General features: G+C 41.7%; 2 protein-coding genes across 10 annotated transcripts in view; both read left to right on the top strand.

Moving 5' to 3' along the window:
• Positions 1–10,639, top strand: part of LOC121394800 (gastrula zinc finger protein XlCGF57.1-like) — a 31,639-nt gene extending 21,000 nt beyond the window's left edge. Inside the window, exon 6 of the mRNA XM_041566898.1 lies at positions 8,771–10,639. Coding sequence (XP_041422832.1) covers positions 8,771–10,335 — 1,565 coding nt within the window. The 3' untranslated portion in view covers positions 10,336–10,639. The remainder of the gene's footprint in view (positions 1–8,770) is intronic.
• XB5897957.S (hypothetical LOC495453 S homeolog) overlaps positions 1–25,979 on the top strand; it is a 658,286-nt gene that overhangs the window by 586,664 nt on the left and 45,643 nt on the right. For 3 of the 9 annotated variants that reach the window (XM_041565547.1, XM_041565546.1, XM_041565549.1), the window contains one exon: positions 8,771–10,639. In XM_041565547.1, the coding sequence (XP_041421481.1) occupies positions 8,771–10,335 (1,565 nt within the window). In that variant the 3' untranslated portion in view covers positions 10,336–10,639. 9 annotated transcript variants of the gene reach the window in all.

The raw sequence follows: 25,979 nt of genomic DNA, 5'->3' as shown, positions 1-25,979 counted from the left end.
TGAATTCCTCCATAAGAACCCTCCCTCAATCTCTTCAAGAAAAAAACAAGTCTACCTTTTGGAGCACTAGAACATTAGCCTAGTCCTGTGTCTACTGACGTTGCCTTACCTTGTGCACTTTTTAATCTCCACTTTGTGCCTGTATGTTCTCATCCATTTAGACTGTAAGCTCTACGAGACAGGGACCTCCTCACTGTGTCTCTTACCACATAGCATTTAAGCTCTTTGTCTTGATTTGATTCTGTATATATTTATTGTATGATTTGTCTTCCCTGTGTATACTTTTATGTTTATTGTACTTTTATGCATTGTATAGCGATGCGGCTCCTTAACATCACTTTACAAATAAAGTTATACATACATACATCAAGTTCAACCTTTTAAGTATATATAACCTGCCTAACTGAAAGTTGATCCAGAGGAAGGCAAAAAACCCCATCTGAAGCCTCTCCAATTTGCCTCAGAGGGGGAAAAATTCTCTCTTATGACTAAGAGATGGCAGTCGGACTAGCCTCCCATATCTGAACCCAATAACTTCAGGGGATTGGTGGCCTCTCCCCTGGAAAAACTCCTGGGTTGAATGGATTGCCGGCTGCTTGGTACCACTTTCTCAGTAAGACCTGTCATCTAAGCTCCATGCTACACTATTAGAAGTGAAGGAAGCCGGCCAGCTTCCATGATCTTTTTACTCTGCTACCATAGTATTTATATTCAATGGGGCAAATTTACTTACCTCCGAAGTTGCGCCAGTGTTGGCTTCGCCGCACATCGCCAGGGCGCCGCTAATTCACTAACACCCGAAGTTGCACTCAAGGAGGCGAAAGGTAGCAAAGTTGCGCTAGCGTTCATTCGTCAAGCAAAGCGAAGTTACAATAGTGATGCTTAATTTGCATATGGCGCCAAGTTAAAGTACAATGGACGTATATGTAGCAGCAAATACATTACACTACACAAGCCTGGGAAAGCTTTATAAAATAAAATAGATTTGTTATTTTGCCCTATACATGTGCCCACTTTATAGTTTAGGTGCCATATGTTAGGAAATGTAGGGGGGGAAGGAGGGGAGCCCCAAAAGAAACTCAATCTTTTTCAGCCTATCACCCTTAGAAAAGTTAAAAATAATTCCAACTTTTTTTGAAGCAAGTCCTATCTACTCTATTGCATTGCGCCTGGTCTGAGCTGGCGAAGGCAAGTCTGGCGCGAGAGGTAACGTTCAGTAAAATGCGCAAGTTAGTGTAGTTACGTCCCTTCACCATAGCGCAACTTCGCCTGGTGTAAGGGCGCGAATAGCGCTAGAGTATATCCACTTCGCTAGCGAATTTACGCTAGTACCCGTTAGCTAATCGGCGAAGTAACGAAATGACGTCACGCTGGCAAATTTGCGCTAGCGTTAGCTGCTTCATTCTTTAGTGAATTTGCCCCAAAAAAGGGAAGGACCCAGAATCCCGTGAGATGATAATTGTACTCATCTTGAAGATGAACAAAGTTGTGTAGGACACAACACGCTTTTATACATTTACGTATCCCACATCAATGGCATTACAATCCTTTGCAGCTTAGACCACATAAGCTGACAATTATCACGCACCATAGTGCCTCAACGATAAGGAATTTAAAGTAAAAACCTGAAAGAATAACAAAACAAAAGGATTAATTAAGAAATTAAAATACTGTAATAATAGGCTCAGTGCTATTCCAAAATGCCCACATACATATAAAACACACATACATAATGTACTTAAAGTGCCTGCCATTAAAATTGGTCAGCAGCTCATCAAAGCTCATCGTCGACATTTGGAAACGTTTTTGGAATTTTGCGTAGGTGAGAATAGAACAATGAAACTGTCCATTCTTTAGCCACCGATATGATATAGCCAATACTTTATAGCATAAATGTCAGTCTCAGTTGTCATGTCGTGGCAAGTAAACACACCGAGCGCCACAAACGACTTCCACTTCCTGTACACAATGATTTCTGGGAGCTGACGCATCATTTATGCTTTGTTTGTGGGTGTGAGAATTTGCATGTTGATCTCTGGGAAGCAAATCACTCTGAAGTTGAAACCTCCTGAAATCTTTGTCGAACGATTGGCCGCCAAAATGTGCTTTTTAAAAATTGCGGAAACAAATCTCCCCAGGTGCCATTGTCCCTATCAGGTCCTGCTAGCTGCTGATTGGTTCCTGTCCTACAGTGCAGTGTAATGAGTGCCGGCGGATCCCCTGCACAGCCTGGAAAAGGAGGCAGCAGCAAGTGGAACAGATGGGCGAAGAATAGGGTTTTTGGCGAATTTTTTAATAAGATAATTCCTTCTATATTTAACACACTGGCACCTTTTTTACACAATATGTCTCCTTTAAGCATCCCCTCCATGGATTTTTTCGTGGTAGGGTTTGGCGTTGTTTCTTTACTCCAGCTATTTTAGATTTCAATAGGTATATTTCCTCCAATTGGAAAAACCTTGATAGGAAGGTCTGTTGCTCAAGCTCATGTAAAAAATACATTTATATTTCACAATATTTTATCAAATGTGTTTTTGCTAAATAGATGATCTTTTTTCCTTCTGCCATGACCCACAATCCCTTGGCTCTCCACGGGTGTATGCAAGAGGGAGGGGTGCCAATCTACTCTGCATGATAGTCATCCCATGATCTAAACTGAAGTGATATTTGATTTACCTTAATAATAAAATGTCTTATTTGCTATTTGAATGTAGAATTTTGTTTAACAGAAAAGAGACAGTCTGTTGGTGGAAATAAACTGAATACTGTGTGCTTTTTTTTTAAATGACCCCACTGCAAAATTTATATTGGGAAATTATCGGTCAGAAAATGTATAAAGGGGATAGACAAAGCTGTGCAGGGAAACCTTTTAGATTTATACATTAGTTACTGTGATGCTGAAGGTCCAAAATTTCCTGTAGTTAAAACTTTCTTCAAGATTGTGTTTCATGTCATTTTGGATGGTTACTTTCTAGAATGTGTAATAGGAGGTGCACTGTTTCTATCCATAAATTTATATGTAATTTGGTTTTCTGAGGAAGGGGCTCTTTAACTGCACTAAAATCTTATATATATCCAGTGCTGTTTTTTGTTTAAAACCTTGCATTAAGTGGGACTTTACCATGTCAACCTAGGGGAGCAAAAAGTTGCTCCTTGCAACTTTACAAATAGAAATGTTGCTCGTAATTCTTGAAAATCTGGCTCAATCTGTTAGAGATGTCATTTTTATTGAATGACCATTGTATGCCAAGTCTGTTTGCGGGACAATAAGTGTAGGTGTCACTTAACCCTGCGGAAATGTATCCTTTAGCAATTTATAACACCATATATTTCACTGGTTTCTTTTATTAGAACATTTCTTTAAAGACGAGGAGAGTCATGTCTCTGAAACCAGTGATTTCTCTGAAACACAGGATGCCACCCTGGAGACATCACAGCCAAGGAACCGGATGGTCCCCAAGGGAGAGGAACCTCATAACTGCACTGAGTGTGAGGCACATTCAAGTACAAAAGTAAATCTGTGTGTTCATCAACACAGAGAAGTAGAAAATACGCACACAGATTGTGGTGGGAAGAACCCGAGAAAGAGACGCCTCGGCTCACATTGGAAAAGCCACATAGGGAGAAACCATTCCCATGAGCGGAAAGCAGGAAAAAAATCCTTGAAAAGGAACATCCGTCTCTTGCATCAGAAAATCCACTCAACTGATAGACATTTCACCTGTACTGAATGCTGGAAGACTTTTTCTTTTCGGAGCCATCTTCTCATCCACCAGCAGCTCCACAGCGGGGAGAAACCATTCACATGTAAAGAATGTGGGAAAAGTTTTGCTCAAAAGGGCAGTCTTAGAAGGCACCAAACGGTGCACACAGGGGAGAAACCTTTCTCCTGTACAGAATGTGGGAAAAAATTTGCCGATCCGAGCAGCTGGGCTGCGCACCGGAAACGCCACACAGGGGTGAAACCATTCACTTGTACAGATTGCGGGAAAAGTTTCTATACTAAAGGCGGTTTTTCTAGGCACCAGGAAGTGCACACGGAGGAGAAGCAATTAATTTGTCCAGAATGTGGGAAAAGATTTGCGCACAAGTACAACTTTAAGACTCATATAAAGATTCACACGACAAAGAAAACTTTCGCTTGTACCGAATGTGGAAAAATGTTTGCTCAAAAAGCCGTCCTTGGGCGGCACATGGACATCCACAAGCCAAGGAAACCATACCCCTGTACCGTGTGTGGGAAAACATTTACTCTTGAGTTCTCTTTTCTCGCACATCAAAAGCTCCACACAGGGGAGAGTCCATACTCCTGTATAGAATGTGGGAAAATATTCACTACCAAGCACTCTCTTCTCTCGCACCGTAAACGCCACACTGGGGAGAAAGGTTTCCCTTGTACAGAATGTGGGAAAGCATTTACTCAGAAAAGTACCCTTGAGGCGCACTACAGCATTCACACAGGGGTAAAACCATTAACTTGCATGGAGTGTGGGAAAGCATTCGCTCATAAGAACAGCCTGAAGGCACATTACAGAATGCACACTGGGGAGAAACCATTCACTTGCAAAGAGTGTGGGAAAGCGTTTTCTCAGAGAAGCAGCCTGAGGGCTCATTCCACAATCCACACAGGGGAGAAACCTTTCACTTGCATGGAATGCGGAAAAACATTCTCTCAGAAGACCTCACTTTTGACACACTGCAAAACACACACAAAGGAGACAAATGTGTCTTGTGCAGAATGTGGGAAAAGCTTCTTGCACAAGTACAAACTTGCCTTACACCAAAAAATCCACGACAGGGGGAAACTGCTTTCTTGTACACAATGTGGGAAAAGATTTTCTGAAACGAGTCAGCTTAGCCTTCACTGGGAAAGCCACATGGGGGAGCTCTTCTGAGATACAGACTGTGCAGCCAAGAGAAGAACATCAAGAGCACGCAACGTAGGAATTCTGCATGTAGCCACTGAGAACGAGGGGGAAATGTCTCCCAGAAAATACAGCTTTGTCAAACTGGAAATCCATGTAGGGAAAGCCATTAACTATTATAAATATGGGGATAAAACTTTACAAAGGTGGAGCCACTCCATCATACAGCTCAGTGTCCAGAGGAATCAATGTCTGCTTATGTATTTATCAATCTGTAACATGCTCAAAGTTCATAAAAGGAGTCAGAAGAATATTATTTTTGTTTTATTTTAAGTCATTATACATGTATTTTATTTGCTCACCATTCAGTACTTGCCCCAGTAGACTTTACAATCCAAGATCCATATCACATACCCTATTTTATCATGATCCTATGAAACCTGTATGTTTTGGAGAGCAGTAGGTAACTCACATAGACAAGGAGAGAACATACTTGCAGATAATAGTCAGGATGGAATGAAAATCCAGGACCCAGTAGTGCAGAGTAGAATTGTTGTCCATTGTACCAACGTTGCTCCCATAACCCACACAGAGGTTCCAGAACACAGTAACAGAGACCACCATGTATGACTATTGTAAATCAGTTGCTCTTGGACTTCTTAGTGTAGGAATGAAGAAAGGCACCACATTTTCAGACAATAGACCTTCATCAAGGGGTTTCTAGTCTTTTATCAGAACCCCAAACTCGTATCACATTGATGAGCCCTGAGTAGCTGTTAAAAAGGAGAAGTTTATTTCAACTCATTCAACACATGTTGTTTCTCACAAGCATAAGCATAAGCATATACTGTACAACAGACATATCCAGCATTTAAAAATAGATCCGAACGTACATCATCTATGGCACAGCCCACTCGCAAAATCTGATCTTTAATGGACCACGATTAGAGTTTGATATTTTGTGAAAGAAACATTTTTACTTCGAAATACCCTGTTCAATTACATCACTGAAATGCAGAATTCTAAAGATAATAATTCATCACACGCTTTTTTCTCACAAAGCAATTCCATAGTTTATATAAGAAGCAGCAAGTCAATAAGTCTTACCATTTCACTCGGCAGCAATATCTAGGCAAGTGGTAGGCACATCGCAAACCATAACGTATCAAATAAATGTGCCTTATATCATGTGCGTTCATTATTACTGCTCTTATGAGACCGTTCTTATATGAATTCTTGGATCCCATGTAACGTGCAGCCCATTTGGCTGTTTTATATCTAAAAAATAGATCCATTTGACTTCCAGCCGCAATATCCTGTCCAACATGTCACTCGATTTGTCCCTCCACCTGGTCAGTTCCCCGAATCTGCAAAAACGAGGTGTCATCTTCATTGTGGTGCAGGAAATACAGAATGATGGCCTCACTTTTAGCCAAGACCTGACTTTAGATGATCTCTCATCCTATTTTGAAGAGATTATGGCATGCACTCCCCTATTGAATTTTATGTTTTGTGCACATTCCAAATACACTACAAATTTTTGAATTCGAAATGATGAAATGCTTTTTTTAAAAAAAATATTTCCTTAGTTCTGCTGCTCTCAAATCCTTTCAATGTTAGCAAATAAGAGCAAAAAATCCATGTGATCCACAATCATGCAAGTCTGAGCCAATGAAAATGTTATTTCCCAATAACAGTCCTCCGAGTCATGGAGCTCTACAGCATCTCTAAGAACCTCTTCCCACTTAGGGACAGATTTACTAACGGTTGAATGGTATATTAGAATTTTCAGATTGTTTTTTTTGGGGCAAAACTCCAATTTAGAGTTTAAAGGAGAAGGAAAGGCTGGAGACACTAGGGGGTGCCAAACGTTAGGCACCCCCAAGTGATTGTAGCAAATTACCAAAAACCCAGGGCCGGTGCTCCTATCGGGAGAAATCTGCACTGGCCCCGGGTTATAGGAGCGAGCACCATGGAGAAATCTACTTCCGTCTTGGCGCATGCGCATTTAAAGTCGGCTTTTTCGTTCAAATGCGCATGCGTCAGTCCGGGGAAATGCGCAGCTGCGCGAAGACAGAAGTAGATATCTCCGTGGTGCTCGCTCCTATAACCCGGGGCCGGTGCAGATTTCTCCTGATAGGAGCACCGGCCCTGGGTTTTTGGTAAATTGCTACAATCACTTGGGGGTGCCTAACGTTTGGCACCCCCAAGTGTCTCCAGCCTTTCCTTCTCCTTTAAAACCACCAACTCGAATTTGAATCCGAGATTTATTATTCCCCTACCCTGTGGTGACTGGAATTTGCCACCTAAAACCTGTCGAGTTCATGTGGCAGAGATCTGCTGACCTATTTAAAAAAGTTAATTGCCTTCCTGATATTCGAGTTTTTTTCTCACCAGGTTTTAGGTGGTAAATATTCAGATTAGGACTGTTTTTATGGTCGAGGTGTGATAAATCTCACATTGGAATTTACATTTGAAATGGGGGATTAAAATTTGAATTTGTGAATTTTGACACCAAATAAATTCAAAAATTCTAATTTAATATTCGACCCTTAATAAATCTGCCCTTTAGTGTAACTGTGTTAAACCTGGAAGACATCTTAATATAATTTGTTCAATTTCTCCAAACTGACCACTCTTCAGGTTTTCTACGGGTCTCATCAACCAATCAGCAGGTAGCTTTAGTCACCTGTTTAAAAGCAAACATCTTATTGGTAGCTATTGGTTAATGCTCTTGGGCAAATGTTGTGCCTTGTATTACATATGGGCTTATATTTGGTAAATTCATGGGCTTAGTCACATTTTTGTCTCCATCAGACCCTTTTGGTAAAAGGTCTGCTCCTCTTTTTCATATATGTGCTCTAAATACTCTACATTTTACACTTGATAACGATGAAGCAACTGCTCTGATCACAAGTCTTTAACAGAAAATCCTTGTCCATACTACATTTCCATCAAAAATTTTGCTTGGTATACTCCTGAGTACGTCTTGGATGACCAATGTAACTACTTCATGGTCATCACACCATAACTGGAAATCCAAAAACAGAATGACCTCTTTAGTAAAGTGTTTAAATAAAATGACTAAAAGTAATATGATCACCTTGTTACACAAGAATGAAATCATCTTATTTAGCTTCTTAATGCCTGTGTGTAAAATATTAACTCCAAATGTGTGGGCCTCCCACCAACTCAAATATAGGTTAGCATATTTGGGCACAACTTCAGAGGCAAAATGTGCAATTAAATTTTATAAAAATGATGCTGCAATAAATATATCACTTTGAGTATAAACTGTTTGAAGGCCATGTCCTATTTGTTGTGTTGCTCTAGGCGGTAACCCACTGCCTCCAGTCATTTCTCATGGGGAATACGTGAATGTAGACTTACTACATCAGCTGTAGCTAATGGAAAACTGGATATCTGTAGAACTTTCTGTATGACTTCAGATAACATTGCAATCTGTTACACTTGGAGCTGTAAAAACAAGTCAATTAATTGTGTCAATTTTCACTGAGCAAATAGATCTCTGAGACAGTCCATCAACTGGTGACCTTCCACTGATGTTGTCATTGGTGTAGAGAGGACAGATTTAAAACAAGATCTGTGATAGCCCCAATTACTAGTTCTCATGGGATGGTACAGATTCAGATCAAGAGTTTAATCCCATTGTTCCCATGGGAGGGGCAGATTCAGAAGACTAGTCTTCTGTATTGGGAACAGGGAGGCTGCTCAACATTTTTGTCTATGAATTTCAAACAAAGCTAATAAAGCATTTATAGTGTATTATTATGAAGGAATGGGTTGGGAATGTTTCCTCAAAAATGTTGGGGTGACTTTATCCTGCAGAAATGTATCCTTTAGTAATTTATACCTTTATGTAATTCACTGATTTCTTTTATCAGAGAACTTCTTTAAAGATGAGGAGAGTCATGTCTCTGAAACCGCCATACAGTCAAAACAGTCCCCAGAAACGAGTGATTTCTCTCAGACACAGGATGCCACCCTGGAGACATCACAGCCAAGGAACCCAATGTTCCTCAAAGGAGAGGAACCATATCAGGAGCAGTTGAGTACAATTGTACATCTGCTTGGTCATCAACACAGAAAGGAAAAAATAGAACATAAATACACAGAGTGTGGCAGGAAGAACTTAAGAAAGAGTCGCTTTGGCTCACATTGGAAAAGTCCCGTTGGGAGAAACCTTTCCCTTGCATGGAAAGTGGGAAAAAAATCTTCAAAAGGAAATATCAGTCTCCTAAATCAGAAAATCCACTCAACTAAGAAACCTTTCACTTGTACTGAATGCTGGAAGACATTTTCTTTTCAGAGCCACCTTCTCATGCACCAGAAACTTCACACAGGGGAGAAACCCTTTACCTGTACAGAATGTGGGAAAAGTTTCTCTCAAAAGGGCCACCTTTACAGGCACCAAATGGTGCACACAGGGGAGAAACCGTTCTCATGTACAGAATGCGGAAAGACATTTTCTGATCAGAGCAATCTTTCTGCACACCAGAAACGCCACACAGGGGTGAAACCATTCACTTGTACACAATGCGGGAAAAGTTTCTATACTAAAGGCGGCTTTTCTAGGCACCAGGAAGTGCACACGGAGGAGAAGCAATTCTATTGTGCCGAATGTGGGAAAACATTTGCTCACAAGAGCAACTTTAAGACTCACATAAAGATCCACACTGTGAAGAAATCGTTTGCTTGTTCTGAATGTGGCAAAATGTTTGCTAAAAAAGCCGTCCTTGGGAGACACATGGAAATCCACAAGCCAAGGAAACCATACCCTTGTGCCGAATGTGGGAAAACATTTACTCTTGAGTTCTCTCTTCTCGCACACCAAAAGCTCCACACAGGGGAGAGTCCATACTCCTGTACGGAATGTGGGAAAATATTCACTTCCAAGCACTCTCTTCTCTCACACTGTAAACGCCACACTGGGGAGAAAAATTTCACTTGTATACAATGTGGCAAAGCATTTACTTGGAAAAGTACCCTTCAGGCGCACTACAGGACACACTCAGAGAAAAAACCATTAACTTGCTCGGAATGTGGGAAAGTATTTGTGCATGAGCGCAGCCTGAACGCCCATTATAAAATGCACACAGGGGAGAAACCATTCACTTGCACGGAATGTGGGAAAGTATTCCCTTATAAGGGCAGCCTGAAGGCACATTCCAAAATCCACACTGGGGAGAAACCATTCACTTGCATGGAATGCGGAAAAACATTCTCTCAGAAAACTGCACTTTTGTCACACTGCAAAACTCACACAAGGGAAACAAATTTTTCTTGTGCAGAATGTGGGAAAAGCTTCTTGCACAAGTACAGACTTACCTTACACAAAAAAATCCACGACAGGGGGAAACTGCTCTCTTGTACACAATGTGGGGAAAGGTTTTCTGAAACGAGTCAGCTTAGCCTTCACTGGGAAATCCACATGGGGGAGCTCTTCTGAGATGCAGAATGTGCAGCCAAGAGAGTTTTTCGATTTTCTACCCAAAATAGCTCACAATAGGAGTTCTGCATGTAGTCCTTGAGAACGAGAGGGAGAAGTCTCCCAGAAGACACAGCTTTGGTCAAACTAGAAATCCATGCAGGAAAAGTCATTACCCTTTTTAAATTTTGGGCTGAATTCTTACAATGGGTGAGCCACTCCAGTAACTCCTGCGTATAGCTCAGTGTTCCAGAGAATTGTTTTTTTGCTCATGTATTTATCAACATGTGACATGCTCAAGCCCATAAAGAAAATGTCCAAAATGTATTTTGTGTGTTTTTTGGGCTGGGACATAATAAACCTACAAAAACACATTTTTTGCTGAATCGTGCTTAATATAGAGGGGTGCCCATAGTTGCATTGTGAAAAGGAAAGAGAATTTGTTTCGATTACGGTTTTTGGGAAAGTCAGGGAATGGGAATCACCGCAGGTAATACACTTAAATCATTTGATGGCACAAAAAAGAAGCTATTTTTGTGTGATTTAAAGGGCACCTATGAGCTGCAACTCTGGATGGGGCAATAATCTTTAGCTGATTGGTGCCTTGTAATGGTTCTACTTACAGTGATTTTCACTTCCCAAACTGGAAATAATTTTTGAGTGTTTTTGACGGCCTGGAGTTTTTGTGTCTATTAGTAAATGGTATAAGCAGAATAATGGTGTTGGCCCAGCTGATTTGAGCTTAGTACAGTGTAATACCTATGGTGACCTAGTTTTATTGTGTCTCTATAGACAGACTTTGAGCAAACTGGGGTTTCAGTGGAAAATATTATACACTTTGGAGTAAGTGAACTAATGACCAGTATAAAGATGTTTCTCCTAGGACATTTGCATCTGCCACAGACAAGATGGGATTGAATATATCAATTTTTATTAAATTTCACTCTAAAGCTCTTTGGGATGGGTAATACTTTAGGGACTATCCCCTAATACTTTAAGGACTACTATACACTAAAACATTTTAGGGGTCTCTGACACTTAGTATTTTTAATAATATTGGGCCCAACCATCTGGCCATCCTGTACTATAAGGTTTAGAAAGCTCTGCTTCAGGATAAGTGATCAACTGTTGCAAGATGTTAAACCCCAAGCTGTCAACAAAACTTTCTAAAAAAAAAAAAACCTCCAAACAAATAAGAAGTAAAATGATGTGATTTCAAGAGCTGCTCACACTCAAGTAGAAAAGACTAAGGGGGTATCTACTCAAGTGAGTGAACGATCAATATCTGTTGTTTGACTGAACGTGCAACAATTGGTCGTTCAACATACGTTACAAAAACCAACAATGGGTGACATCTGTATGTCTATAACCACCTTTATGGTGAGAAATGGCTCATTTTTGTTGACCACAGAGAAGAGATGAGGAGAAGAGCCTACAGTCATCCTCTCTGTCGAGCCATTATTGGGTTTAAACATAGGGCAGGTACAAGAGACTGACCAGAAACTGAGCGTGGGAAGAAACACCTTCAGGTTAAGTGGGAAAGAGACGTTTCTGATTTGAAGCTAAATGAGCCAGTGACCGACAAGGATAACGTCTTACACTGAGATTTGTAGCAGCTTAAGGATTGTTTGTATTGTTTCCTTTAGGTTGGGCCTCATTAACTAGCATTATAGTCATGTTTGGTGTGTGTTGCAAGACCCTAAAGGTTTCAGGCTACACTTTATTCACAAGTAGGTCCTTCTAGCAGACACAAAGGATCCAATCAGATTAGAGAAAGGAATTTTTCCTCTCTGAAGCAAATTGGAGAGGCTTTTATAAGGCTTTTTGACTTCCTTTGGATCAGGTTGAAGGTTTACATCAATGGACTTTTTTTTCAACTGCATCTGCAATGTTCTCCTGTTTAGCAAGAAGATTCCATTGTTTGATGGAGACCAACACTATATACACAAATACTATTATAAGACAGCACAACCCAGTAAGGTAGCAGCAGTAGCTCACAAGATTAGAGACATGTTCTGCTAATGTTACATCTGTGGAGAAAAGGGGACAGATTTAGAAGAAGAAGTTAGTCTATGATATGCCTGCCCTTCAGTTGCCATGGGAGGAGAAGATTTTAGATGGCCATACACCAGCTTGAAGTGGGTAATACTGGATTGTTGGGCCAACAATTGGATCATAATTAACTCCACTTCAGGTCATCAGGCAGAGGACACATCAATGTGACATTAGGTCCTTGTCCCAATGGGAAAAGCAAACCTGACTGATATTGATATAAACGGCAGATATTGATATTGAGCAGGTTCATCGGCAGGCCCTGTACATATGTCAATAAGCTGCTGAGTTGGCAACTTTTATTGGCCTGGATATAGCCAACTTTAGAACCAGATATACAGTAAGTCCTTGTGACAGCCCTGCCCTGATAGGGAAGTGAAGCCTGACTTTGCTTTTGACTGCAGGGCTGTGATTGGCTATCCATTTCCTACCCTCATTTGAAAAACAGGCAGGAACCATAGCAGATCTATGGGGAGCTCCTATAAAGGAACTGGTGAAACCAGTGCCATATTATTTAGCATTGCCTACAAGATTGGGGGAATTTTCAGTTATGCTATATGTCTCCTTTAAATATACCAGTATTGCCTAATTCTGCAGAAATGTATATTTTAGCAATTTATAACTGTATATATTTAACTTCTTTTATTAGAGAATTTATTTTATGATGAGGAGAGTCGTGTCTCTAATACCACCAGAGAGTCCAGCCACCGAAATAATGAGACTCCAGAAACCAGTGATTTCTCTGAGACACAGGATGAAGCCCTGGAGCCTTCACAGCCAAGGAACCAGATGATCCTCAAAGGAGAGGAACCATATCAATGCACTGAGCACGAGGAGCAGTTCACTACAAATATACATTGTACTGAGGAGGAAACAATGGAAATGGAAACCCCACATGGGGACAAGCCTTTCTCTTGCATGAAAAGTCGGATACAAATCCTCAAAGGGGAACATCAGTCGCTTACATCTAAAAATCCATTCACCTGTACAGAATGTGGAAAGAAATTTTCTTTTAGGAGCCACCTTCTCATGCACCAGCAGCTCCACACAGGGGAGAAACCATTCACCTGTACAGAATGTGGGAAAAGATTTTCTCGAAAGGGCAACCTTTGCAAGCACCAAATTGTGCACACAGGGGAGAAACCATTCGCATGTACAGAATGTGGGAAGAAATTTACTGATCCAAGTGGCCTTTCTGCACACCGGAAACTACACACGGGGGTGAAACCATTCACTTGTACAGAATGCGGGAAAAGTTTCTCTACTAAAGGCAACTTTTCTAGGCACCAGGAAGTGCACACGGAGGAGAAGCAATTCTATTGTGCAGAATGTGGGAAAACATTTGCTCACAAGAGCAACTTTAAGACTCACATAAAGATCCACACTGCAGAGAAATTATTCGCTTGTACTGAATGTGGCAAAATGTTTGCTCAAAAAGCCGTCCTTGGGAGACACATGGACATCCACAAGCCAAGGAAACCATACCCTTGTGCCGAATGTGGGAAAACATTTACTCTTGAGTTCTCTCTTCTCGCACACCAAAAGCTCCACACAGGGGAGAGTCCGTATTCCTGTACGGAATGTGGGAAAATATTCACTGCCAAACACTCTCTTCTCTCACACCTAAGGAGTCACACTGGGGAGAAAGGTTTCACTTGTACGCATTGTGGGAAAGGATTTTGCCGGAAAAGTACTCTTCAGTCCCACTACAGGATTCACTCGGGGGAGAAACCATTCACTTGCATGGAATGTGGGAAAGCGTTCTCTCAGAAGAGCAACCTACAGACACACTACAAAATGCACACAGGGGAGAAACCTTTCACTTGCATGGAATGCGGAAAAACGTTCTCTCAGAAGACGGCACTTTTGTCGCACTATAAAACGCACACAGGGGAGACGCCCTTTTGTACAGAATGTGGGAAAAGCTTCTCACACAAAAGCAAACTTGCCTTACACCAAAGAATCCATGAAGGAGAGAAACTTCTCTCTTGTACACAATGTGGGGAAAGATTTTCTGAAAAGAGCCAGCTTAGCCTTCACTGGGAAATCCACGCTGAGGAACTCTTCTGAGATACAGACTGTTGGCAGTCAAGAGAAGAACATCAAGAGCAAGCGACATAGGAATTGTGTGTGTAGTTACTGTGAATGAGGAGGAGAAGTCTCCCAGAAGATGCAGGTTAAAACATATACAAAAAGGAAGCTGGAACAGGATGACTATGTCTGTGCTTTTATTCACACAACGTGTCAGCTTAGCATGAACCCTTTATCATGTGTTTGTACTTGATAACAGGTAAAATGATCACATCACGAGAAATTTCATCATCATTACCCCCACCCACACCGTTAAATCCGCGTTAAACCTCAAATGAGTCCTTTGTTTCTGTCCATCACTTTGGTGCTTCTCTGTACCCATGAATGAGGTATTCAGCCCCCATGTATAGAGTTTTCTCCAAGTGCTTGTGAACATTTTAGAATTCAGTCCAAACATCATAACAACAATGCTGTTAAAACCAGATACTTGACAGTTGGGAACTTCCTATCAGCCTACCCTAGGGGTGCTACAAGAAACATATTGATATAATAATAAATGTATAATAATAAATGTACCTTGTTAGCTTCAAGACTGCCGATACGTAATTTAGCTGTTCTTACCCAAGGTTACCATGAAATGAAGGATCAGCCTCCTCTTTATTCTCATCTATGGCAGATATCATGGGACTGGTGTGCTGAACATACTAAACCAATGACTTGTAGCATGAAATGAAACACAGACCAGTTATCAGGGGGAAGAATGGCCACAGCCATATTGATAAACTTGTAAAGAACTAAAGCTTTATTATTTCATCAATTCCATAACACTTACCAGACGACTACCACCATTATGGCCACCTTAACATATGTGCTCTGCCTTATTGTCCCAGTCCAAAGCTCTGATCATAAAGTCCAAATTCAAATGTACCCTCCACACCAAGACCTTTTTATACCTTAAATAGGTCTTGGCACTGTCCACTCATCTATAGACTTCTCAATAGTAGAGATGCACTGAATCCACGATTCGGCCTTTTTCAGCAGGATTCAGATTCGGCCAAATACTTCTGCCTAGCTGAACCGAATCCTAATTTGCATATGCAAATTAGGGGCGGGAGTGAAAACGTGTGACTTTTTGTCACAAAACAAGGAAGTAAAAAATATTTTCCCCTTCCCACTCTAATTTGCATATGCAAATTAGGGTTTGGTTCGGTATTTGGCCAAATCTTACAAGAAGGATTCGGGGGTTCGGCTGAATCCAGAATAGTGGATACGGTGCATCCCTACTCAAAAGTTATCCTGTGGGTCCATAATGACAATATCAAGCTCAGTGTCTGACAAATATACACCGTCTGGCCTGTAGAGCCCTTCTCCACCTTGTTTTAGCTGGACATATCTGTGAACCAAGAAATTCAAAGCTCTTGGGAATTCTGCAATAGCAAAAAAATATTTTTTTACGACAGAATTCTAAAGGTGGTAGATGTTCTTCTTTTGGCCATATTAACCTAGGACCAACTTCAGACCAAAATAAAACAGTGTATGGTAGCCTGAAGTGGATTTGGAACACATCTCTCTTCATGCTTTTGATTAAGTCGATTATTTTGACCTTACCCATATCATTACCAGCTAGATGTATAACAGTAATGCTGGGAATGCCCCACTCATTTCATTTGTCAAATAACTGGAATCAAGTACTCCCATTGGAGGCCTGTAATGCACATTTAGATAACAGTGGACAGGCCCAGGTTGACCCCATATAGGTGACTTTCTGCTCTTTTCAATACACCAACGAAATATGATTAGCCCAGGATCTGCATCTGATAAAGATGGAAATTACAAATTTGACAGCAAAATTTGGGCACATACAAAGAAATATCTGGTGGAAGACCATCTCCATATTTTTGGTATGGTCTCTTTAGGCTAGCCCAGTAATGAGGCTTGAGTGGCTGCTCCAATTCCAAAGGAGTGGTCTTATAATGTAGTGGAGAGACACCCAACTCTGTTACACATCTCTGTAGTAGGCAAATTGACATTTGCTGAGAACATAACTATCCTTATGGATTAAAATGCTGATTAACCTTGAGGTCAGATTTTGGTGTTTAGGCAAATCAGTGGGCCCAGTTCAGCACAATGTAACCCCCCTAGCCATAATAATGTACCTTTACTCAAAGGGTCTGTTTTTGACTGCCTAATAAACAATCTAAGCCTGTTATTAATCTCATGCCCTAAACCACCTGTATTCCTTTTACCTTGTGATACAGATTCATTCCTTCCAAGTGCTGTGAAAAATGACAAAATAAATAATAGTTTAAAGGGATGCAGTCACCGGAAAACATGTTTTTTCCCCCAAAATGCATCAGTTAATAGTGCTGCTTCAGCAGAATTCTGCAGTGAAATACATTTTTAAAAGAACAAACATATTTTTTTATATTTAATTTTGAAATTTGGCATGGGGCTAGAGATGATGTCCATTTCCCAGGTGCCCTCAAACATGTGACTTGTGATCTGATAAAGTTCAGTCACTCTTTACTGCTGCACTGCAAATATAACCTCCTCTGTTCCCCCACCCAGAAGCCTATAAACAGAATAATATGACCCAGGTCATGTTTCCTAGTCTTGGGTGCTATGGGAATAGCACCCAAGAAGGAAAACCCCTGCTTTTTCCTGCTTGGGTGATATTCTATAATCTACCACAAATTGGGTCGCATTGAAATACAATGAGAAAGGGAGAAACAATAGGGGGCAGATTTATCAAGGGTCGAATTTCGAAGTGCAAAAAACTTTGAAATTCGACCATCGAATAGGCTAATCCGACATTCGAATAGATCCTATTTCTCATACCCAGAACAATATCATCCAATCCGTGGGCCATTGTTCCATTTTTGCCCTTGGTATCTGCCCCCTCAGCTCCACACAGTGAGACTCCATGTGATTCCTGTGCCAGTAATGCTGCCAATGATTCAGTAAAATTGCACTGCTCCTCCATATCAGGGATCTGCCCGGCCAACTCTTCCCTCAGTACCTCCATTTTGTGGATTATATTGACGTCAGCACTAACTTTAGTTCTCCACCGAGGAGTCCATCTTTTCTGTAGGGTTAGTTCAACTGCGTCTTTTCTATCTCCTTCCTCTGGTGTTAGTTCCTCTGTGGCTTCATCTCCTGGGGGTCATTTATTCAGTCCCTCTATACCTGGGATCAGTTTCTCAAGGTCTTATCTCTGTTGGCTCATATGTATGTTTATTTGTACTTATCATATGTCCCATTAGGCAGCTGGACCTGTTCCAACAATGGAGAAGAGTAGACAAGTAAGTCTATAGATAAGTGATCCCCAACCAATGTCGCTCTTCAACCCCTTGGATGTTGCTCCCAGTGGCCTCAAAACAGGAGCTTATATTGAATTCCAGGCTTGGAGGCAAGTTTTGGTGCATAAAAAAACTCCTGTAGCTGCCAGTCCACATGGGGGCTACTAATCATCATCATCATCATCATTTATTTATATAGCGCTGTCAAGATACGCAGTGCTTTACTGCAGTTATAGCAAACAGGGTATAAATGGTGGATAACAGGCAAGGATTACAGAGTACAATAGGGTTTACAAACTAAAAGGTTAGGGTACAATTGAGACATTAGGATTGTATAAACACTTTGTCATTTTTGATACAGATTAATTAAGGCACATCGAATAGGCCTCTTTAAACAGATGGGTCTTTAAGGAGCGCTTGAAAGTTTGGAAGGAAGGAGAAAGTCTGACAGCTTGTGGCAGAGAGTTCCAGAGAAAAGCAGAAGCCTGAGAGAAGTCTTGTAGACGAGAATGGGCAGAAGTGACCAGAGGAGAAGTGAGGGAAGATCAGAAGCAGAGCGTAGGTTTCGTGAAGGAGAGTATTTGGAGATTAGAGATGAAATATAGGGAGGGGTTTCATTATTAAGGGCCTTGAATGTGAGTGTAAGTAATTTGAATTTGATTCTAGAAGAGATTGGGAGCCAGTGAAGGGACATACATATGGGAGCAGCTGATGTTGAGCGGCGAGCTAGATGAATGAGTCTAGTGGCCGCGTTTAGAATAGATTGAAGTTGTGAAAGGTGACTTGTTGGGATACCTGTGAGGAGTAAGTTGCAGTAATCAAGGCGGGAGATGATGAGAGACTGAATCAGTGTTTTAGTTGATTCTGAACTGAGATAGGGTCGTATTCGAGCAATGTTGCGCAGTTGAATACGGCAAGATTTTGCAAGTGTTTGAATGTGTGGTGAAAAAGACAGATGAGAGTCTAAGATGACTCCTAGGCAGCGTGCCTGTGTGGTGGAATGAAAGGTGGTGTTGTTTACGGTGAGTGATATCTGAGGGACAGGGGAAGATCTTGGAGGAAATATGATGTGTGTTTTAGAAAGGTTCAGTTTCAGGTGTGACATCCAGGAGGAGACAGCAGAGAGACAGTCTGTGACTTGGGAAAGGACAGAATTAGAAAGATCAGGAGTAGACAAGTAGAGCTGGGTGTCATCAGCATAAAGGTGATACTGAAGTCCAAATGACTGAATGAGTTTCCCTAGTGAAGTTGTATAGAGCGAGAACAGCAGGGGGCCAAGAACAGAGCCTTGAGGAACTCCAACAGAGAGTGGGAAAGTAGTAGAAGTAGAGTTAGAGAAGGAAACTTTAAAGGAACGGTCAGACAGATAAGACGTAAACCATGAAAGAGCAGTGTCCCGAATGCCAGATGAGTGTAGAATGTCAAGGAGGAGTGTGTGGTCAACTGTGTCAAAGGCTGCAGAGAGATCTAGAAGGATTAGAATGGAATAATGACCTTTAGACTTTGCCAATAGAAGATCATTGGTTACTTTGGTGAGTGCAGTTTCAGTCGAGTGTGATGGGCAGAAGCCAGATTGCAAGGGGTCGAGGAGGGAGTTGTGAGTGAGATGCTGGATCAGGCGTTTGTATACAAGCCTTTCTAGTAATTTGGATGCGAATGGAAGAAGGGAGACCGGTCGATAGTTAGTGGGAGAGCTGGGATCAAGGGAAGGTTTTTTGGGAGTGATTAGTGCTTGTTTGTATAATGATGGAAAGGTACCAGTAGAGAGTGAAAGATTGAATAGGTGGGTAAGTGCAGGAGAGAGTGTATCAGAGATTGGGTGGAGAAGGCGAGAGGGTATGGGGTCAAGGGAGCAGGTGGTGGGTTTTGAGCTGGCTAGAAGTTTGCTGACTTCATCTAGAGTTGCAGGGGTGAAGGAGTGCAAAGTAGATGTGAGTGGACTGCACGTTGGTCTGAGATTGTTGTCGGACGGTATGCTCAGCCTAATGAGATCGATTTTTTCATTAAAGAAATGAGCAAGGTCTTGGGCGGTAACATTAATAGGTGGAGGAGGTGGAGGGGGGCATAGGAGTGAGTTAAATGTGGCAAACAGCTGCTGTGGTTTGGAGGACATAGTAGATATTAGATAAGAGAAGTATTGTTCTTTGGCTAATGATAGAGCTCGGTTATAGCAGGAGAGCATGAATTTGAAGTGGATGAAGTCAGGATCAGTTCGTGACTTTCTCCACCGTCGCTCAGCTGATCTACTACATCTTCTGAGGTACCGTGTTACACTAGTGTGCCAGGGTTGGGGTCTAGCTGGCCGGCTGTGACGGGTGGTAGAAGGTGCAAGGGTAGCCAATCCCAGCCCTTATTTGGCACCCCCAGGACTTTTTTCATGTTTGTGTTGCTCCTCAACTTGATTTACATTTGAATGTGGTTGGTTGGAGTTTGGGGGACCCTGCTATTGATTGATGTATTACATATTGTTACTGATAGATGAAAGATACAGGTCTTCCTCGGTCTATAAAACAGTTCAAGTGGAAAAGTCTGTACCTGGCCAATGAGATTGCAGTCAGACTGATAATCTAAAGCTACATGTACATCACCGGAGTGCATTGCTATACAAAGACCGGTTGCACCTTTACAGGTTCCATAGTGATGTGACTATAGGATAGTAGAACCCATGTCTGTGTGGGGGATCCGCCAGGTTCTCACAATTCTGCTGCCCCCCATGTGACCCACAATACAATAAGGAAATACAATTAACTTACTTAACTAACCTACTGATAGGTTGTTTATGGGGATTTCACCTGCTGAGTCTCCTGTTACTGCTGGAAGGAACAGACTGGACAGTCTCTCTGTGCTGGAAGGTGAACGCTGGTCAGTCCTCCAGTGGTTTATACCAGTACATAGAGAATGGATATAAAGGCTACACCCTAGTACACTCTCACATCAACATGTAGTGTTTCTTGTAAATGTTATACAATGTGTAGGGGAAAGGTATTGCATTTTATCTTCTGCATATACAGAGGCTCAGAGCCCTCACCTGCTGCCAATGAGGCAAATCTGGGAACCCTCCGAGGAAATGGAGAAATTGGGAAATCTGGAGCTTATTACTGTGGTGCCTCCTCCTACTAGAGCTAAGGTTACTCCTCATGTAAGTGCATTACTATACACTTCCACCATGGGTACATTAAAGACAGAGTTTAGTGTTAATATCAGTTACATCCCATTTTCAAGGGTCCAGAAAAAAAATGGTATAAAAAATCTGGGAAAATGTACAGTAAATGCTTAATGTATTATATATATTAGTGGGATCCCAAAAAGATCAGTGTAAAATGATGGAAAACCGAAAACCAAGGTGTGTGTGTATTTATGTGATATCAATTTGTCCTGGGTATCACCTTTTATATGAAAGATTAAACCAAGGGATCTGCCATTCAAAGCTAATTCCCTTCCAACTGTCAGTGCCTTCTCTGCAGAACCAATCAGATGGTGGCGCTGTTCCATTGCAGCTCTATGGGGAGTCGGCTATTGGCTGATACTGGTGAGAGCTGGGACTGCATCTCTGTATGAAATTCGTTATTCTTTCCCTGTTCATCAGCTGGGACAGTAGAATAACTTAAATATTATAAAAACATATCTACAGTCTGATAGATAAATATAATCCCAATGTGTCTGGATAGCCATTTTGGTGAGAAATACTAAATTCTGATGGTTGTCCAATAATGCCTCCCAGTTGTCACTATTATCTCTGCTCTTTGGGTTCTTTTTGTTGGTTCCATCATCCACATGCCACTTACTATGTCTGTCCAATGGGGTATGGAATCTCCCAGCTCTCACTCATGATACAATCTTCAACCTCATCCACTCGAATTGTCTTGGTTCCACAAGTGGGGTGTATCTCCTCCTAAACCTCAAAAAGAAATAAACATGTTCTTGTCCATCTCTCTCTGCCACATTCTCCTGACACACTGGAGTTTGACACTTCAAATTTTTCTGGTCTGGCTTTTTGGGGCAAAACCTTGAATTTTTCGTGGAAAAAAAAAAAACTTGAATTTTTCGAGATTTATTATACCACAATGCTGCAAAAAGCCAGAATCTGAAAATCTGCCATGTTTGACCTGTTGAAGTCATGCATACGGCAAAGGACGATGTCCCTATCCCAAATTTGATGATATTGTGGTTTGTGCTGGGTTTAGTCAAGTGATTTGGGAGAAAAGTCAGAAAAACAATCAAACGATTTGGGTTTTTGCTGGATTTTTTTCCCCAATCCGATTTAATCAAGTTATTTTAATGATAAACATGGCAAAATCAGGGAGGGGGGTTTAGTCCAGCTTTTTTTATGGAAACAATGAGATAAAATTGGATTTTTGTAAATAACCTCCTTGGTGTCTGGCACAGGAACTTATTCTTCAGCCCTGGCCTAAGTCCCACCACTGCCCCTTAAGCCATAGACGGAAAGATACTATCGTACGAAATGAAGACTTTCGGACCGTGTGTGGAGTGTCCCGACATTTTTCGTACCACGGCAATTGGTCGTCCAGTCGATGGAATATGTTAAACGATTTCTTTCGGCTAACGATATTATCTCTGCCTGTGTTGCCTTTCTGACCATATCATGGGAGAGTCACCGGCTTTTGTTGGACATAATCGTACAATTGCTGTCTGTCGATTAATGGCCTGAGCATTGTGATTTGTTCTCTTTACTAATTTATATTAATCTGAATGGTTAAGGTGGCCGTACACTATAAAATCCGCCCGTTTGGCAACCCGATATGCCCACTAACGGCTGGGTGATATTGGATGAAATCGAACAATGAGATTACAATACTACAAATGGGCTCCGACGGGTCGCAGGATCGCATCAACTAGCCGATGTGGTCCTGGATCGTACAAAAAAAAAACTTTGATATCTGGCTGATTTTTGGCCTGATATCGATCGGGAAGACCCGTCGGGAGCCCCCCCACATGAGCAGATAAGCTGCCGAATTGGTCTAAAGGACCGATCTGTAGCAGAAGATTCATTGAACAGCACCACCAACTCTTCAAGTAGTTAAAAAGCCTTTATTAATGCTTTTGTGGGCATCACCACAGCATTAATAAAGGCTTTTTAACTACTTGAAGAGTTGGTGGTGCTGTTCAATAAATCTTCTGCTACAGTTTTGCCAATGGAAAGTGGCCATAGTAGAACGTGCGCCATTCCTAAAGAAAAGTGAGAATCAATGTGCTGACTACTCCTCTTCTAAAAGACCAACATGGCAGCTTTAATCTGCTCGTGTATTCCCACCTTTAGTAGCAGGCAGGAAGATTGGAAGGGACTTTCATTAGTCTGATATAGCCTAATAATCTGCAACAGCTTTAGTCCTCCTCATAGAACTGGTAGGACCTTGTATCAGGAGCTGCTGGATTATCTTTCAGAGAGGAGGCCGGGACTCAAGATAAATCTACCTACAGCTCCTGAAATGTTCTTCTCTAGCATAAAGGGTTATATGTCCAGCAGGGCCAAGCCTTACCTGTAAGATGACATGGTTATCTCATTTACTACTTCACTCAGTATTAGCAACCTTTCCATCTCCTCTGTGTGTCCCTTGATTTAAGGACATCTCTACCTGAACACCCCTAAGGTTTCTCAATTTAGCAGCCTGCAAGTACAATAGGCATGGCATGAGGGTGGCTATTTTTTATTGGGGTGGGGAAGATACCAGGATCTCATGTTCAGAAACTTGTTGCTGCACCAGATCTCACAGAAAGTTGACTAGATCCTCTAAGTGTAGGTTGGAGACAGGTGGTTGGTGGATTGACAGAGATGGGCCAGTCCGACCTCAAGCTCAGGAGAGATAATGGTAATTACAACTGGAACTCAAACTGGATACCACTCGTAGGCATTGATACAGAACACTGTGTTATTACATATATTAATAACATCCTACTAAGAGAACCTTACGCATTTCATGCCGGGGAACTTGAGAGTGCAAAGAAGAATTCCTGGAGGTCAGTCAGCAAACTTGAGGTGCCATTATCAGCCTGGGATAAGGCTCCTATTCATAATATAATATAACCCATGTTAGAGCTCACACACTGTAGCACAAACTGACAAAATGGGGGTACACAGTCACTCTCTGGAAATCCATTGAAATAACCCAACAGTTAAAAATCAGTGTGTGGAAACGACGAAGCCAAAGGATGACAAGTTATCTAGAAGAAATGATGAAGATTCTATTGAATTTGTTTTTTTTTTAGGGTTCATAAATACCTCCTCCCCCCACACTCTTCTACTCACATATTCATAATCAGGTTACAGAAGTTGTGAAGAACAGGTTTTTCCTGTCCTGATTTAGGGGGATTTGTGGGTAACACATGGATATAAAAAAGGGCATTAACTCAAGGGATGAAACATAATTGTGTCTCTTTATAGGTCCCTGGTGAGGCCTCATCTGGAGTATGGGGGCAGTTTTGGACTCCAGTCCTTAAGAGGGATATAAATGAGCTGGAGAGAGTGCAGAGACTAAGTGCAACTAAACTGGTTAGAGGGAGGGAAGAGTTAAATTATGAGGGGAGACTGACAAGGTTGGGGTTGTTTTCTCTGGGGGAAAAAAGGCGCTTGTGAGGGGACATGATTAGACTTTACAAGTACATTAGAGGACATTATAGACAAATAGCAGGGGACCTTTTTACCCATAAAGAGAATCACGTACCAGAGGCCTCCCCTTCAGACTAGAGGAAAAGAAGTTTCATTTAAAGGAACAGAGTAGGGGGTTCATCACAGTGAGGACAGTGAGGTTGGGGAATGCACTGCCGGGTGATGATTCAGTTAATGACTATAAGAGGGACTTATAAGGTTAGTTAAATGAGTTTAAATTCTGTGCTACGTTGCCTTTGTCATACACAATTAGGGATGCACAGAATCCACTATTTTGGATTCGGCCGAACCCCCGAATCCTTCACGAAAGATTTGGGCGAATACCGAACCGAATCCTAATTTGCATATGCAAATTAGGGGTGGGAAGGGGAATATATATTTTACTTCCTTGTTTTGTGACAAAAGTCACGCAATTTCCCTCCCAGCCCCTAATTTGCATATGCACATTCAGATTCGGTTCGGCCGGGCAGAAGGATTTGGCCGAATCCGAATCCTACTGAAAAAGGCCGAATCCCGAACCGAATCCTGGATTCGGTGCATCCCTATACACAATACTTACATCCTGATCCCCATTAGATCTTGGGTTTGTTGGTGATAACCACATACACTCCTGTAACGTTCCTCTTGGGATCAGCCATATAACTCGGAGAATGAGACTCAGACATAAACCTTAGATGTTTCTGTAATAATGAATGTCTGTTTCATGGGTGAGTCTTAATAGGCCTGAGCTCATGTCCCACAACTGGAGGCCCAGAGAAGTCCAAGAATCAGAGCACGTGGCAAATACATTGGAGCCACACGACTGAACAACAAGTCACCTGGACCATATAGGGACCACTTGGAGTTTGGAACGTTTATCCATGATTTACCCCAATTAGAACAGCTGTAGAAATGTGGCAATTGAAAGCCGTCATTGGATCAGCAGGAGTCACAGCAGGTGAATGTCACCGGAACAAACACTGATGGTACTGGTGCCCTTAAAGGGATACTGTTTTTCAAAACACATCAGTTAATAGTGCTGCTCCAGCATATTTTTTTATATTCAATTTTGAAATCTGACATGGGGCTAGACATATTGTCAATTTCCCAGCTGCCCCTGGTCATATGACTTGTGCTCTGATAAACTTCAGTCACTCTTTACTGCTGTACTGCAAGTTGGACTGATATCACCCCCCCCCAGCAGCCAAACAACAGAACAATAGACAAGTAACCAGATAGCAGCTCCCTAAAGGTGGCCATACACGGGCAGATTAAAGCTGCCGATATCGGTCCTTAAGACTGATTCAACAGTTTATCTACCAATGTGTGGGGGCTCCCGACGGGTCCTCCCGATCGATATCAGGCCAAAAATCGGACAGATATCGATCAGTCAAGTTTGATTTTTTTTGTACGATCCAGGACCGCATCGGCTAGTTGTTGTGGTCCTGTGACCCGTCGGAGCCCATTCGTAGTATTGTAATCCAATCCCTTGGGCCGAACGTTCAGATTCATCCGATATTGTCCAGTCATTAGTGGGCATATCGGTTTAAGATCCGCTTGTTTGGTGACCTTACCAAACGAGCGGATATTAACTCAAGATAACAGCTGCCTGGTAGATCTAAAAACAACACTCAATAGTAAAATCCAGGTCCCACTGAGACACATTCAGTTACATTGAG

This window comes from Xenopus laevis, chromosome 6L (genome assembly GCF_017654675.1).
Source record: "Xenopus laevis strain J_2021 chromosome 6L, Xenopus_laevis_v10.1, whole genome shotgun sequence".
NCBI lineage: Eukaryota > Metazoa > Chordata > Amphibia > Anura > Pipidae > Xenopus > Xenopus laevis.
This window is presented reverse-complemented; position numbering and strand designations above follow the sequence as displayed.